Genomic DNA, 15,748 nt, shown 5'->3' with positions numbered 1-15,748 from the left:
TAGAATCAGCTCCTCCTACCAGGGGGCAGGCGTCAGCCCCTCCCATCAGGAAGCCTACACCAAGCCCCCATCCTGACTTCAGCCACAAGGGGGGCAGACACCAGAAGTAAGAGAGGCTACAACCCTATTATCTGTAAAAAGGTCACCACACCAAAAACCTATAAAAATGAAAAGACCTGTTGTGGCACAGTGGTTAACAAATACGACTAGGAACCATGAGGTTGCGGGTTCGATCCCTGCCCTTGCTCAGTGGGTTAACGATCTGGCGTTGCCGTGAGCTGTGGTGTAGGTTGCAGACACAGCTCGGATCCAGTGTTGCTGTGGCCCTGGTGTAGGCCAGCAGCTTCAGCTCCGATTAGACCCCTAGCCTGGGAACTTCCATATGCCGCAGAAGCGGCCCAAGAAATGGCAAAAAAAAAAAAAAAAAAAAAAAAAAAGGCAAAAAAAAAAGAAAAGACAGAGGACTATAACTCAGATGAAGGAGAAAGGAAAACCCCGCCCAAAAAACCAGCTAAGCCATGAGGAGATTCTCAGCCTCCAGGAAAAAGACTTTAGATTGTTGATGCTGAAGATGATGCAAGACACTGGAAATAAACTGGAGGCAAAGATGGGTAACTTATAAGAAACACTGACCAAAGAGACACAAGATATAAAACTTAAACAAGAAGAGATGCAAAATACAACAACTGAAATAAAAAATTCACTAGAAGCAGCAAACAGCAGAATATAGGAGGCAGAAGAATGAATAAGCAAGGTGGAGGACAGATTACTGGAAATTACGGATGTGGAACAGAAAAGAGAAAAAAGATTGAAAAGAAATGAAGAGTCTCAGAGAACTCTGGGACAAAGTGAAATGCAACAAGATCCGTATTATGGGGTACCAGAAGGAAAAGAGAGAGAGAAGGGGACAGAAAAAATATTCCAAGAGATAATAGCCGAAAACTTCCCTAAAATGGGAAAGGAACCACTCACTCAAATCCAGGAAGCACAATGAGTACCATATAAAATAAACCCAAGGAGGAATACCCTGAGACACATATTAATCAAACTGACCAAAATTAAAGACAAAGAGAAAATCTTGAAAGCAGCTAGGGAAAAGAAACAAGTAACATACAAGGGAACACCAATAAGGCTATCGGCAGATTTTTCAGCAGAAACTCTGCAGGCCAGAAGGGAGTGGCATGATATACTTAACGTGATGAAAAGAAAAAACTTCCAGCCAAGATTAATCTACCCAGCAAGGCTCTCATTCAGATTTGAAGGAGAAATCAAAACCTTCACAGATAAACAAAAGCTGAGAGAATTAAGCAACACTAAACCAGCCTTACAACAAATACTAAAGGAACTTCTCTAGGCAGAAAAGAAAAGACAGCAACAGGAAACAAAAATTCCACAAATGACAAGGCTCACCAGTAAAGGTATATATACAGTAAAGATACGAAATCAGGAGTTCCCTTCATGGCTCAGTGGTTAACGAATCCAACTAGGAACCATGAGGTTGCGGGTTCGGTCCCTGCCCTTGCTCAGTGGTTTAAGGATCCGGCGTTGCCGTGAGCCGTGGTGTAAGTTGCAGACGTGGCTTGGATCCCGCGTTGCTGTGGCTCTGGCATAGGCCAGTGGCTACAGCTCCGATTCGACCCTTGGCCTGGGAACCTCCATGTGCCGCGGGAGCAGCCCAAAGAAATAGCAAAAAGACAAAAAAAAAAAGATACGAAATCATCCATGCACAATTATACCACCAAAATCAGGAATCATGAGAAGAGGTGGGTACAAATTCAGGACACTGGAGATGAACTTGCAATTAAGAGAACAACAACTTAAAACAATCTCAATACATACAGACTCTTATATCAAAACTTTAGAAAAACTGCAAACCAAAAATCTACAATTGATACACACACAAGGAATCTCTGGAGAAGAAATATATATCATAGTAAATAAGTACATAATCCACCATGAAGGGGGTCATTTGACATCATTCTTGGAATGCTGAAGTCTTCTTACATCTGATTCTGATTTCCTCTCCATCAAAGAATTTGTGATAATTATAATTAAATAATGCAACTGTACAATTAAATAATACAGTTCTACAATTGTATTATTAATAACCATTTCTCTCCATGGTACAATGTAAGGTCTATAATGTCCTGTTTATCACATCACCTAGAATGGTGTAATGACTATATTGAAGAATCAATAAGATGTAACAATTTGTGAGGACATATTTATATAGTTACACTGTTTTTTAACCAATTTATTCATCTTATATTTTACTTATTTTCAGAGGGTATATTATTTTTGTTATTCTTACCAGTTATTTTTTTATTATGCTATATAAAATATTTAATGGTATATAAGGCTTTCTTCTTCATAAATTTTAGTTGGATAATATACATAATTTTAATATAATGCTAGTTTTTAAAGAAAAATTGAATGTAATAGATAATACCAAATAGTAAAGATGAAAGCCATACAAAATGGGATAAAATATAGAATAGATTTCCTATTTGTCTCAGCATATTTTCCATTCCACTTCTCCTGAGGGTGTCACTTAATCTGTTTCTTAAGATCCATGATATAATAATCTGTATGAATGTAACTGTGTTTAAATATATTTTGTGTGTATTTTATTCTGTAAAAAAAATAAAATTTTAAAACAAACAAACAAACAAACAAACAAGACAGAGAGGTGGAAAACAGCCACACTTAAGGCCAGGTGAGGTAACTCAGAAAGAGATTGTATATATAAAATCTGGAATAGAGTGGTTTTATGATGAGTAAAAAAAAAGAAAGAAATCAATGGCATTTCTATACACTAACAATGAAAGAGCAGAAAGAGAAATTAGGGAAGCAATCCTGTTTACTATCACATCCAAAAAATAAAATACCTAGGAGTAAACCTACCTAAAGAAACAAAAGACCTATACCCTGAAAACTACAAGCCACTGATGAAAGAAATCAAAGATGACACAAATAGATGGAAAGACATACCATGCTCTTGGATTGGAAAAGTTAATATTATCAAATGGCTATACTATCTAAGGCAATCTACAGATTCAATGCAATCCCTATCAAATTACCAAGGACATTTTTCACAGAACTCCAACAAAACATTTTAAAGTTTGTTTGGAAGCACAAAAGACCCAGAATAGCCAAAGACATCCTGAAAAAGAAAAATGGAGCTGGAGGAATCAGGCTCCCAGACTTCAGACTATACTACAAAGCAATAGTCGTCAAAACCGCATGGTACTGGCACAAAGACAGAAATATAGATCAGTGGAACAGGATAGACAGCCCAGAATTAAACCCACGCACCTACAGCCACCTCATCTATGACAAAGGAGGCAAGAATATACAATGGAGAAAGGACAGCCTCTTCAATAAGTGGGGCTTGGAAAACTGGACAGCCACATGGAAAACAATGAAAGTAGAACATTTCCTAGCACCATACACAAAAACAAACTCAAAATGGATTAAACACCTAAACATAAAACCAGATACTATAAAACTCTTAGTGAAAAGCATAGGCCAAACACTCTCTGACATAAGCGACAGCAACATCTTCTCAGATCCACCTATCAGAGTATTGACAATAAAAAGAAAAATAAACAAATGGGATATAATCAAACTTCAAAGTTTCTGCCCAGCAAAGGAAACCCTAAACAACACAAAAAGACAACCCACAGAATGGGAGAAAATCTTTGCAAGTGAATTGACTGACAAGGGATTAATCTCCAAAATTTATAAACAACTTCTGCAGCTCCATACCAAAAAAACAAACACCCCCACCCAAAAGTGGGCAGAAGATCTAAACAGACAGTTCTCCAAAGAAGACATACAGATGGCCAAAAAACACATGAAAAGATGTTCAACGTCACTCATTATTAGAGAAATGCAAATCAAAACCACTCTGAGGTACCACCTTACACCAGCCAGAAAGGCCATCATCCAAAAGTCTACAAACAATAAGTGCTGGAGAGGGTGTGGAGAAAAAGGAACCCTAGTACACTGTTGGTGGGATTGTAAATTGGTGCAACCACTGTGGAAAGCAGTATGGAGATTCCTCAGAAAACTAAACATAGAACTACCATTTGATCCAGCAATCCCACTCCTGGGCATCTATCCAGAGAAAACTACGACTTGCAAAGACACATGTACTCCAATGTTCACTGCAGCACTCTTTTCAATAGCCAAGACATGGAAACAACCTAAATGTCCATCTACAGAGGAGTGGATCAAGAAGATGTGGTACATATACACGATGGATTATTACTCAGCCATTAAAAGGAACGAAATACCAGCATTTTTAGCAACATGGATGGACCTAGAAACTATCATGCTAAGTGAAGTCAGCCATACAATGAGACACCAACATCACATGCTTTCACTGACATGTGGAATCTGAAAAAAGGACAGACTGAACTTCTTTGCAGAACAGATGCTGACTCATGGACATTGAAAAACTTATGGTCTCTGGAGGAGACAATTTGGGGGGTGGGGGATGTGCTTGGGTTGTGGGATGCAAATCCTGTGAAATTGGATTGTGATGATCATTATATAACTATAGATGTGATAAATTCATCAAGCAATAAAAAAATAAAAATAAAAAATAAAATTAAACAGTGGAATGGAACATAAAAAATAAAAATAAAAAATAAAACAGTGGAATGGAACATAAAAAAATAAATTATTATTGAATCAATGTGTTAAAGGTATTGTGGGGTTTTTTTAATTTTTAATTTTTTTCCCATTTTCTTTTCTAAAATTTCTATTGAAATATAGTTTATTTACAATGTTGTGTGTCGGGTTTTTTTTAAGGCCTTATCTGTTAAAGATGTATTCTGCTCTATTTATGTATTCGTGGCTGAGACACGATTTAATGTAAAATGGTACAGCCACTTTGTAAAACAATCTGGATGTTTCTAAAACCGTTAAAAGTAGTTACCATCTTCTCCAGCAATTTCATTCTCAGGTATATATCCAAGAGCATTGAAAATGTATGTCCCAAAGAAAACTTGTATAGGAATGTTCATGGCAGCATTATTCATAAAAGCCAACAGGTGGAAACAACCCAAATGCTCATCAACTGACAAATGCAGAACTAAAATGTAGTATATAACCATACAGTGGAATATTATTTGGCAATAAAAGAGAACAGTACCGATAAATGCCACAACACAACAGAAACTTTGAAAACGTTAAGTGAAAGAACATAGGCACAAAGGTCCATATATTACAGAATTAATTTATGTGAATGTCTAGAATAAGCAAATGTATGCAGACGGAAAGTAGATTAGTGGTTACCCAGGACTGAGGGTGAGAGGATTAATGTGTAATAGTAGCTAACAGCATAGGGTTTCTTTATGAGATAATGAAAATGCTCTAAAATTAATTGTGATGAATTAATTTTACAACTGTGAATATACTAAAAACCACTAACCTATACAGTTTAGATGTGTGAACTAAATGGTTTATGGATAATATTTCAATAAAACTGTTTTTTAAAAAAACAGGGACATACAGGAAGGGATGAAAGAAGTTAACCCAGTGAGCTACAGAGCTAGAATAGAAACAGAAAGCAAAAATCTCAGATGGAGAGAACTATGTCTAGTCGCTTATGATGGAGCATGATAATGTGAGAAAAAAGAATGTATACATGTATGTGTAACTGGGTCACATGCTGTACAGGAGGAATGAATGAATGAATGAATGAATGAATAAATAAAGATTTAAAAAAAAACTCAGGAGTTAAGAACCACAGACCAAGAACCCTCATGTTTATAACTTGTAAAATTCTGCAATTTTGTATAAGTTATATTTGGGTTTTTTATTGTCTTAATCCGTTCATCTGAGTTTATACAAAGTTAAGCCTGTAAAATCCAAAGTACAACCATCTCTTCACTAACAAAACAAAGAAGATAAACATTCGGAAGACAACGATAGAGTGGATTTTGGCATTTACCAAGGACAGAAGACAGACTGGAGGTTTGAACAAAGAAAATCTGGAGTGTGGCTTCGGCCCAAGAGGAGTTATGTAGCTTCAATAATACAAAGCCTACTAAGGATTCAGAAGAGCTAAGGGAAAATCCTTAAAGGAGTAGTTTGTATGTGTCCCAAATTCCACTTTTTTAACTCATTGTGGGTTGAACTGTATCCCCTCCAAAAGACATGTTGAACTCCTAATCCACGGTACCCATGAATGTCACCTTATTTAGAAATAGAGTCTCAGAGTTCCCGTCATGGCTCTCAAGTTAGTGAGCCTGACTGGAATCCATGAGGACAATGGTTTGATCCCTGGCCTCGCTTAGTGGGTTGGGGATCCGGGGGATCTGGTCTTGCCGTGGGCTGTGGTGTGGGTAACAGATGAGGCTCCGATCCTGCATTGCTGTGGCAGTGGCGTAGGCCAGCAACTACAGCTCCAATTTGGCCCGTAGCCTGGGAAACTCCATATGCCGTCAGTACAGCCCTAAAAAGAAAAAAGAAGAAAAGAAAATAAAAAGAAAAAAAGAAAAGAAATAGAGTCTCTGCAGAATTACCATCGTGGCTCAGCGGGTAATGAACCCAACTAGTATCCATGAGGATGTGGGTGGCAGGGTGGGGGGAGATGGGATAAAGATGGAGGAGTAGAAGGACTGGAGTTCACCTTCTCTCATAAAAGCAACAAAATTACAACCAACTGCTGAACTACATTCAACCAAATAGACTGCAAACTATCAAAAAAGATATCCTACTCCAGAAGACAAAGAGGAGGCCACATCAAGATGGTAGGAGGGGCGATTTCACTGTATAAGCAACCCCATACATGCCAGGTGGACAACCCACAGACTGGAAAGTAACTGCATCATAGAGACTCACCTACAAGAGTGATAGTTCTGAGCCCCACGTCAGGCCTCCACGCCTGGGGATCTGGCATTGGCAGAAGGAGCCCCCAGGGCATTTGGCATTGAAGGCCAGTGGGGCTTGTGTGCAGGAGCTCTACGGGACTGGGGGAAGCAGAGACCCCATTCTTGAAAGGTACACACAGGCCTTCATGTACACTGGGTCCCAGGGCAAAGCAGAGACTCCATAGGAATCTGGGTTGGACCTGACTGCAGTTCTTGGAGGATCTCCTGGGAAAACAGGGGGAGACTGTGGCTTGTTGTGGGGGAAGGACACTGGAGGCAAAGGTCTCCAACATGTGCTCCTCTAAAGGTGGCCATTTTGGAAATATCTAGCCCCATTACATCCCTGGCCTTGCTCAGCGGGTTAAGGATCCCAGCATTGCTGTGAGCTATGGTATAGGTCACAGATGCAGCTCGGATCCTGCGTTGCTGTGGCTGTGGCATAGACCTCAGCTGTAGCTCCGATTCGAAGCCCAGTCTGGGAACTTTCATATGCTGCAGATGCGGACCTAAAAAGTAGAAAAAAGAAAAGAAAGAAAGAAAGAAGGAAAAGAAAATGAAAGAAAGAAAGAAAGAAAGAAAGAAAGAAAGAAAGAAAGAAAGAAAGAAAGAAAGAAAGAAAGAAAGAAAGAAAGAAAAAGAAAGAAATTGATTCTCTGCAGATGCGATTGAGTTAATCCAATAACTGATGTGCTTACAAAATCAATGACGTTTGAACACAGACACAAAAAAAGGGACAATGTATTGTTAGGACAGACAGACACACTCACAAGGAGGCATGTAATAATGGAGAGAGATAATGAAATAATGTGTCTATAAGCCAAGGAAGAGCAAAGACTGCTGGGAACCACCACAAGATAGAAAAGAGGCATGGGACATTTTCTTCATCAGAGCCTCCAGAAGGAAGTGATCCTGCCAATACCTGATGTCAAAATTCTAGCCATCAGAACAGTGGGAACTGTCATTGTAAACCACCCAGAATGTGTTGCTTTGTTATGGCAGCCCTGGGAAACTAAGACACTCATCCAATCACTGCATTGTGGCTTCCAGCACTAACCTGCGAATTCTGATCATTAATTGCCAAATCCAATAGCTCCATCTCATTACTCATCTTCTCTGCTCTTGGTAACATTTGATACTGTCAAGAATTTATGCCTTAAAACTCTTTTTTTTCTTTTCTCCTACTCTCTCTTTCAGGCAGCTCTTTCTCAGTCTCCTTTGTTTCTCAGGATTCTATCTTTGATGTTTCCCAAGATTTTGTTCCTGTTCTTCAATACTCTTTCTACATTACCTGAGTAGTGAGTGCTTTGATTCCTATGACTTCAATTGCTATAAATATTGATGAATCCAAACTCTATGCCTATAGGTCCCCACTTCATCCAACCCTGAGCTTCAGATTCTCTCAGGAGGTTGTTTATCAGACATTTCCACTGAAATTATCCCCTGGTACTCCAAATTCTACCTTATTATCAGACAAATTTTTGAATAGTCCAACTGTACTGAAGTAAAAAAAAAAAAAAAATTATCTTTTCCCTCCATCACCACCAACAAAAACATTCTCCAATCCCGAAGGCCCAGATTGAGTTGATTGTGTTCTCTTCTGTGCACCAGACTCATCTCTGGAAATAAGTTAGGAGAGCAGGACCAAGCAATGCAATAGTCTAAACATTCCCAAAAAGAGCACACAAGTAAGGATACATATCCAAAAATCTGGGAACAAGCAGGAAAAACAGCCTTCTGCTATTCTGTGCAACAAGAGGACAGATTGATTCCCTAGCATAAGTTCATTCCGTAGAGTTTAGACCCAACTCAGTGGCAAATTAGCCACTCCTGGGGTGCAAGGAGAGGAACAGGAAAGGCATACTGATCCTTCTAATACAGGCAATCTTCTAGCTGCCTTTTTTTTTTTCTTTTCCTTTTTTAGGGCCACACCTGTGGCATAGGAGAGTTCCCAGGCTAAGGGTCGAATTGGAGCCACAGCTGAGGCCTATGCCACAGCCACAGCAACATCTGTGACATACAACAGAGCATGTGGCAATACTGGATCCTTAACCCACTGAGCAAGGCCAGGAATTGACCCCTTATCCTCACAGATACTACTGTCAGGTTCTTAACCCACTGAGCCACAACAGGCACTCCATGCCTTTTTTCTTTAATACAGTTTAAATGCTTGCATTCTTCAACATGCTCCTGGATCATCAGTCCCTTGACAAACCATAAAATGTCCTATAAAGAGACTTTCCCCATCTCTTTATATTGGAAAAAACAAAAACAAAAACAATTCCTACCTCAGTGTCAGCTTCCAAGGCATTGATCTGCTCCAATTTGTAGGTCCAATATCTGGCTTCCTCCTCTGGGATATCTACGACAAAAAGAAGAAACCACATTACTAGGTTAATAATTTAATCATGAGTTGATAATACTTAAAGAAATCAAATGATATAAGTTAGAAGGGTAGGGGTGGTGGACAAATTTCACTGGCTTGGTTCTTGCCATGAACATTATCTTGAATCTTCACAAAAATCAAAATAATATACTATTATTCCTCTGTATCAGAAGACTTAATATTGTTAAAATGTCAATACTACCCCAAATGCTCTACAGATTCAATCAGTTGCTGTTAAAATCCCAATGATTTTTTTTTTTTTTGCAGAAATACAAAACCCACCCTAAAATTCATATGGAATCCTAATAGACCCCGAATAGCCAAAACAGTCTTGAAAATGAAGAACAAAGCTGGAGGACTCATACTTTCTTATTTCAAAACCTACTACAAAGCTACAGTAAATCAAAATTAAAACTTATGTTACTGACATAAAGATAGACAAGTAGACCAATAAAACAGAATAGAGAGCTCAGAAATAAACCCTCACATATATGGTTAAATGATTCTTTTCAAGGGTACCAAGAAAATTCAAGGGGGGAAAGAGTCCTTCCAAGAAATGGTGCTGGGATAACTGGATATCCACATGCAAAAAAGAAAGTGGACCCTAACCTAATACGATACAGAAAAATTAACTCAAAATGGATCAAAACCTAAATTTAAGACCAAAAACTAGAAAACTCTTAGAAAAAAACCATAGGATCAAAACTGTCCAACACTGGATTTAGAAATGATTTTTTGGCTAGGACACCAAAACCACAGGCAACAACAACAAAAAAAACCAGAAAAATTAGACATTGTCAAAATTTTTTAAATGTTCTACATCAAAATACAATATCAACAGAACAAAAAGGTAACCTACAGAATAGGAAAAAATATTTGCAGGCATATATATGATAAGGAATTAATCCCCAGAATATAAAGAGAACTCCTAAAACTCAACAATAACAAAAACCCAATTCAAAAATGGGCAAAGGACTTGATAGACACTTTTCCAAAGAAGATATAAGAATGGCCACTAAATACATAAAAAGATGTTCAACATCACTAATCATTTGGGAAGTACGAGTCAAAGCTACAATGAGATACTACTGAATACCCATTAGGATGGCTATTATCGAAAAAACAGAAAAACAAACAAACCAGAAAGTAACATGTGCTGAATGTGGAGAAATTGGAACCTTTGTCTGCTATTGGTGGGAGTGTGAAATGGTACAGGCACTATGAAAATCAGTGATTCTATGGTGATTCTTCAAAAAATTAAAAAAGCATTACCATATGACCCAGCAATTCAACTTCTGGGTATATACCCAACAGAACTGAAAGTAGAATCTCAAAGATATATTTGCACACCCATGTCCACATCAGCATTATTCACAACAGCTAAAATGTGGAAGCAACCCCAGTGGCCATCAATGAATTAAGACATAAGCAAAATGTGATATATATACTTACAAAGGAATATTGTTCAGTCTTTAAAAGGAAGGAAATTCTAACAAATGCTACAACATGGATGAATCTTGAGGACATTATGCCAAGTGAATTAATCCAGTTACAAAAAGACAAATACTGTACAATTCCACTTACATGAGGTACTAAGCATAGTCAAAATTAGAGACAGAAAGTAGAACGGTGGTTGCCAAGGGCTGGGGGCAGAGAGAAAAGAGGAGTATTTTTTTGTTTCTTTTTGTTTTTGCCGAGTCCAGGACATGTGGAAGTTCCCAGGACAGGAACTAAACCCATGCCACAGCAGCAACCCAAGCCATTGGTTGCAGCGATGATGATGGATCCTTACCTGCTAGACCACCAGGGAGGGGAGTTAATTTTTTAGTGGGTATAGAGTCTTAGTAGTGCAAGATGAAAAGAGCTATGGATATGAAGAGTGGTGATAGCTGCACAACATTATGAATGGCATCATACCACTGAACTGCATGTTTTAAGTGACTGAGATAGTTAATTTTACATTATGTATATTTTACCACAATTTTTTTTTAAAAAAAAAAGAGTAAAGAGGGAGTTCCTGTTGTGGCACAGTGGAAACGAATCCGACTAGGAACCATGAGGTTGCAGGTTCGATCCCTAGCCTTGCTCAGTGGGTTAAGGATCCAGTGTTGCCATGAGCTGTGGTATAGGTTGCAGAAGCGGCTCATATCTGGTGTTGCTGTGGCTCTGGTATAGGCCAGCAGCTATAGCTCTGATTAGACCCCCAGCCTGGGAACCTCCATATACCTAAAAAGACAAAAGACAAATAAATAAATAAATAAATAAAGAGTAAAGAAAAATAATGGTATACATTGCCTCGACCGAATGTTAACAATTTCCAAAACATGAAACATGTATTAAGAATATCAGATGTATCCATATATCCAGCACCAAAGGGAAACAGTGAGACAAAACATGGATCAGGGAGTTCCCACTATGGCACATTGGTTTAAGGATCCAGCATTGTCACAGCTGTGGAGTAGGTCGCAGCTGCAGCTTAGATTTGATCCCTGGCCCAGTAACTTCCATATGCATCAGATGCAGCCATAAAAAAATAAACGAACAGGAGTTCCCATGGTGGTGCAGTGGTAAATGAACCTGACTCGTGTCCATGAGAACACAGGTTTGATCCCTGGCCTCGCTTAGTGGGTTAAGGATCTGGCATTGCTGTTAGCTGTGGATTAAGTGGTGGACACAGCTCAGATTTTGGTGTTGCTGTGGCTGTGGCATAGGCTGATGGCTGCAGCTCTGATTCAACACCTATCCTGGGAACTTCCATACGCCATGGGTGTGGCCCTAGAAAATAAATAAATAAACAAACAAACAAAATATGGATCAGATCAACTTTGATAATATTTATACAGATAAACTTTCTAGTAATCCATATGAAGGAATCAAATACAGCCCTTTCTTCTTTTTCCTCCTCTTACCTAAACTTTTACCTCCTTCCCCTCAAACCATTCTTCAGCAATTGATGGCAATATTTCCAAGTCTTATAATAAAAGCTTCAAGTAATTTACTACTTGATTTGTACAGCATTTCCTCATCCATAAAAGAACTTAAAAAGAACAGGTGAGGAAGAGTTGCTGTGCTGTAGGTCTATATGTTCTGATATAACAATTCACCAAGATACATTGTTAAGTAGACAATGAATGTGTTAGAATATGCTACTATTTGTGTCCGTGATTTTTTTTTTTTTCTTTTTAGGGCTGCACCTGCAGCTTATGGAAGTATCCAGGCTGGGGTGGAATCAGAGCTGCAGCTGCCGGCCTACACCATAGCCACAGCAACACCAGATCTGAGCCACAGCTGTACCCTACACCATAGCTCATGGCAACGCCAGATCCTTTAACCCACTGAATGAGGTCAGGGACTGAACCCACATCCTCATGGATACTAGCCGGGTTCTTAACCCACTAAGCCACAACAGGAACTATCTAGGTCCATGTTTTTAAAAGGGGTTGAGGGTTTATACCTATGCTTATAAAATTCAAAGACTGACTCTGGAAAGATACACAACAAAGTATTAACTGTAGTAATATATAAGAAAGATAACTGATTTGTGAGGGAGACCTAATTTTCACTGGATAAAGTGTTAAACTACTGTGCATATATTACTGCCTCATCCCTCAAAATGTTTGAAGAAAAAAATACAGAGCTACAAGGATGTTTACTGCAATACTATTTATCATACAAACTTTGAATAAAGTACTCAAAAAAAGGAATGGTTAAATATATTACAACTTAAATTAAAAGCCCAGGCTCTGGAGCCAAATCAACCAAGTTTCAATGCTTTACCACTTACTAAATCAACCCAGGCAAAAGACTTCAATGCTCTGTGCCTCCATTTCCTCATCTCTAAAATGGAAGTAATAGCTGGATCTACCTCAAAGGACTGAAGTGAGGATTAAATGAGATTACATATGTAAATACTTAGTGATACACCCACTGGCACACACATAGTTATTGGTCAACAAATGTTATTTTTATTATTATTGTACAATAAAATAAAATCAACCACTGAAAATACTTAAGGGCAACATTTTATATAACATGCATATAACTATGTAATTAGAAAATAAAATAGGTTAAAATGTAATATATACAGTGCCATTTTATAGGAAAACTGTATATGCATTAAAAAACTAAAACATAACATAAAAAAACATTTCTAATTGGTGAAATTTTAAGAAATCTTTATGTCCTTATGCACACCTGTATTTTCTGAGTTTACAATATAATAATATAAAAAATTAAAAGTTACTTAGATAATGGAGGAGTTCCCATTGTGGCTCAGCAGGTTAAAAACCTCATTATTATCCATGAGGATGAGGGGTCGATCCTTAACTCAGTGGGATAAGGATCTGAGCTGCAGTGCAGGTCACAGATGCAGCTCAGATATGGCATTGCCCTGGCTGTGGCCTAGGCTGGCAACTGCAGCTCTGATTCCACCCTTAGCCTGGGAACTTCCATATGCCACAGATGAGACCAAAAAAATAAAATTATATATATAAAAAAAAGGAGGGAGTTCTTGTCATGGCTCAGTGTAAACTAATCTGACTAATATCCACGAGGACGCAGGTTCAATCCCTGGCCCTGCTCAGTGGGTTAACAATACAGCATTGCCGTGAGCTATGGTGTAGGTTGCAGACGCAGCTTGGATCTGGCATTGCTGTGGCTGTGGTGTAGGCCAGCGGCTACAGCTCCAATTCAACTCCTAGCCAGCCCTAAAAAGACACACACACACACACAAAAGGAAATCTCCCAAAACTTTTAAGAACAATTTATGAAACCAAAACCCATTCTCACCCATCCCCCTCCCAATTCAGTAAGACAGAAACTCCATTTCAGACTAGTACAGCTAAGAACACAGCACTAAGAACATAAGCAACTAAGCTGTAATCAAGAACTCCAAATGCTTTTCTCTTCACCTAGAACTTGGCCTACAGACACACAAGATAGTCTTCCTTTCTATTTTTCTGAAGTAATCACCGTTCTGAGTTTAGCTATTTCAGAGCTTACTGGAAAATCATGCCATTTTTGCTGAAATCACCATAAGCTACAAGATGTACATAGACTGAAATAGAACATAGCAACAACAACAACAGCATACATGGATATTAATAATGTAAAGTCAAAATAAAAATTGAATAAAATTAAACAGGATACCATTTAAACCAATTATAAAACATCTGAAAACTGGGAAATTGCTAGAGTTATTGCAGCTTGCAGAAACGAACCCAACTAGGATCCATGAAGATGTGGGTTCGATCGGTGGGGTCAAGGATCTGGCATTGCCACAAGCTGTGGTACAGGTCGCAGACGAGGCTTGAATCCTGTGTTTCTGTGACTGTGGTGTAAGCCAGCAGCTCAGCTCTGATTCGACCCCTAGCCTGGGAACTTCCACATGCAGCATGTGTGGACCTAAAAACCAAGACAAAAAAAAAAAAAAAAAAAAAAAAAAAAAAAAAAAACCGAAAACAATTTCAAACAATACGGTAAATTAAATGGTTTTTAAAATCTAATCAGACTCACCAAAAGGCAACTCAAATCTTGTGTCCAGCAAAATTTTGTGGGGAGTTGGGTTTTTCGTTCCACAGATCTCATCATCTTTCATTAACGTCTCTGCCTCCAACGTGGACCATTCTCCAGGCCCTTCCTAGAAAACAGAAATCTAAGATTAAACTTCACTCTTTCACCACTCCCCTCTTAGTTAAAGAGCCAGCTGCTTTCTTCTCTCAATTTCCCCGTTAAAGAGCTTGTCTGGGCCACTCACGTATCCTAACGAGGTAAACACACCAAGGTCACCACCTGCCTCTGCTGTATGTGGCTTCTATTCTCCCTCTTTGGTGGAAGAGAAGCTTTCACTGTGGTTAGCTTTCTGCCAGTCCACCAAGGACAGAATTTCCAGAGTACCAAACTCAAAAACAAAGCCTCTCCATGGACCAATATTTAATTTGTGTAATTCTTAGTGACTACGTCACTTAATATGCCATGACTTCTAATCACTACAGAGCTATTAACATTGCTAGTTAAGCTGAACTAAACTGGAGCCACAATGAAAATATCCAAAGTGAGTGTCATGGGAAAATAATGCTGAGTTATGTTCTCATCTGGTAAAGTGTAGTGGAAATTCAGTCTTCAAAACACTGTGTTAAATAAGATAGTGTGAAGGCCAAATGCCAAGCCTGTAGTTCCTTGAACATATAAGGTTACATGTGGAAGAGGAAGACCGAAACTAGTTCCCTGGGATAGGTGACTTAAAGAGCAGAGAACAGAACCGAAACAGCTGCCTGAGGAACTCCTCTCAGAATACTGACTGAGAGGGAATGCAAAAGACACAGGCAGCCTAGATCAACCTAGGAAGCAAGCTAGTTATCACATCCACACATACTTACCCTCCCCCGGACACTCCTCTCTCCCCTCCCTCGCACTCTCCTCATCCATCCTTCGATCCATCATCCCTCAACACACACAGAATTAAAAAGGAGCTATCTACCTG

The 15,748-nt window shown here is 38.8% G+C and overlaps 1 protein-coding gene across 7 annotated transcripts in view; it reads right to left on the bottom strand.

Annotated features, from left to right (window-relative positions):
- Window positions 1-15,748, bottom strand: part of UNC13B (unc-13 homolog B) — a 239,348-nt gene that overhangs the window by 165,714 nt on the left and 57,886 nt on the right. For all 7 annotated transcript variants that reach the window (XM_021065583.1, XM_021065567.1, XM_021065570.1 and 4 more), the window contains exons 5-6: window positions 14,782-14,905; window positions 9,170-9,243 (exon numbers count right to left, since the gene is read on the bottom strand). In XM_021065583.1, coding sequence (XP_020921242.1) covers window positions 9,170-9,243; window positions 14,782-14,905 — 198 coding nt within the window. The remainder of the gene's footprint in view (window positions 1-9,169; window positions 9,244-14,781; window positions 14,906-15,748) is intronic.

Source organism: Sus scrofa, chromosome 1 (genome assembly GCF_000003025.6).
Source record: "Sus scrofa isolate TJ Tabasco breed Duroc chromosome 1, Sscrofa11.1, whole genome shotgun sequence".
Lineage (NCBI taxonomy): Eukaryota > Metazoa > Chordata > Mammalia > Artiodactyla > Suidae > Sus > Sus scrofa.
The sequence above is the reverse complement of the archived record's forward strand: the minus strand, read 5'-3'. Positions and strand labels throughout refer to the sequence as shown.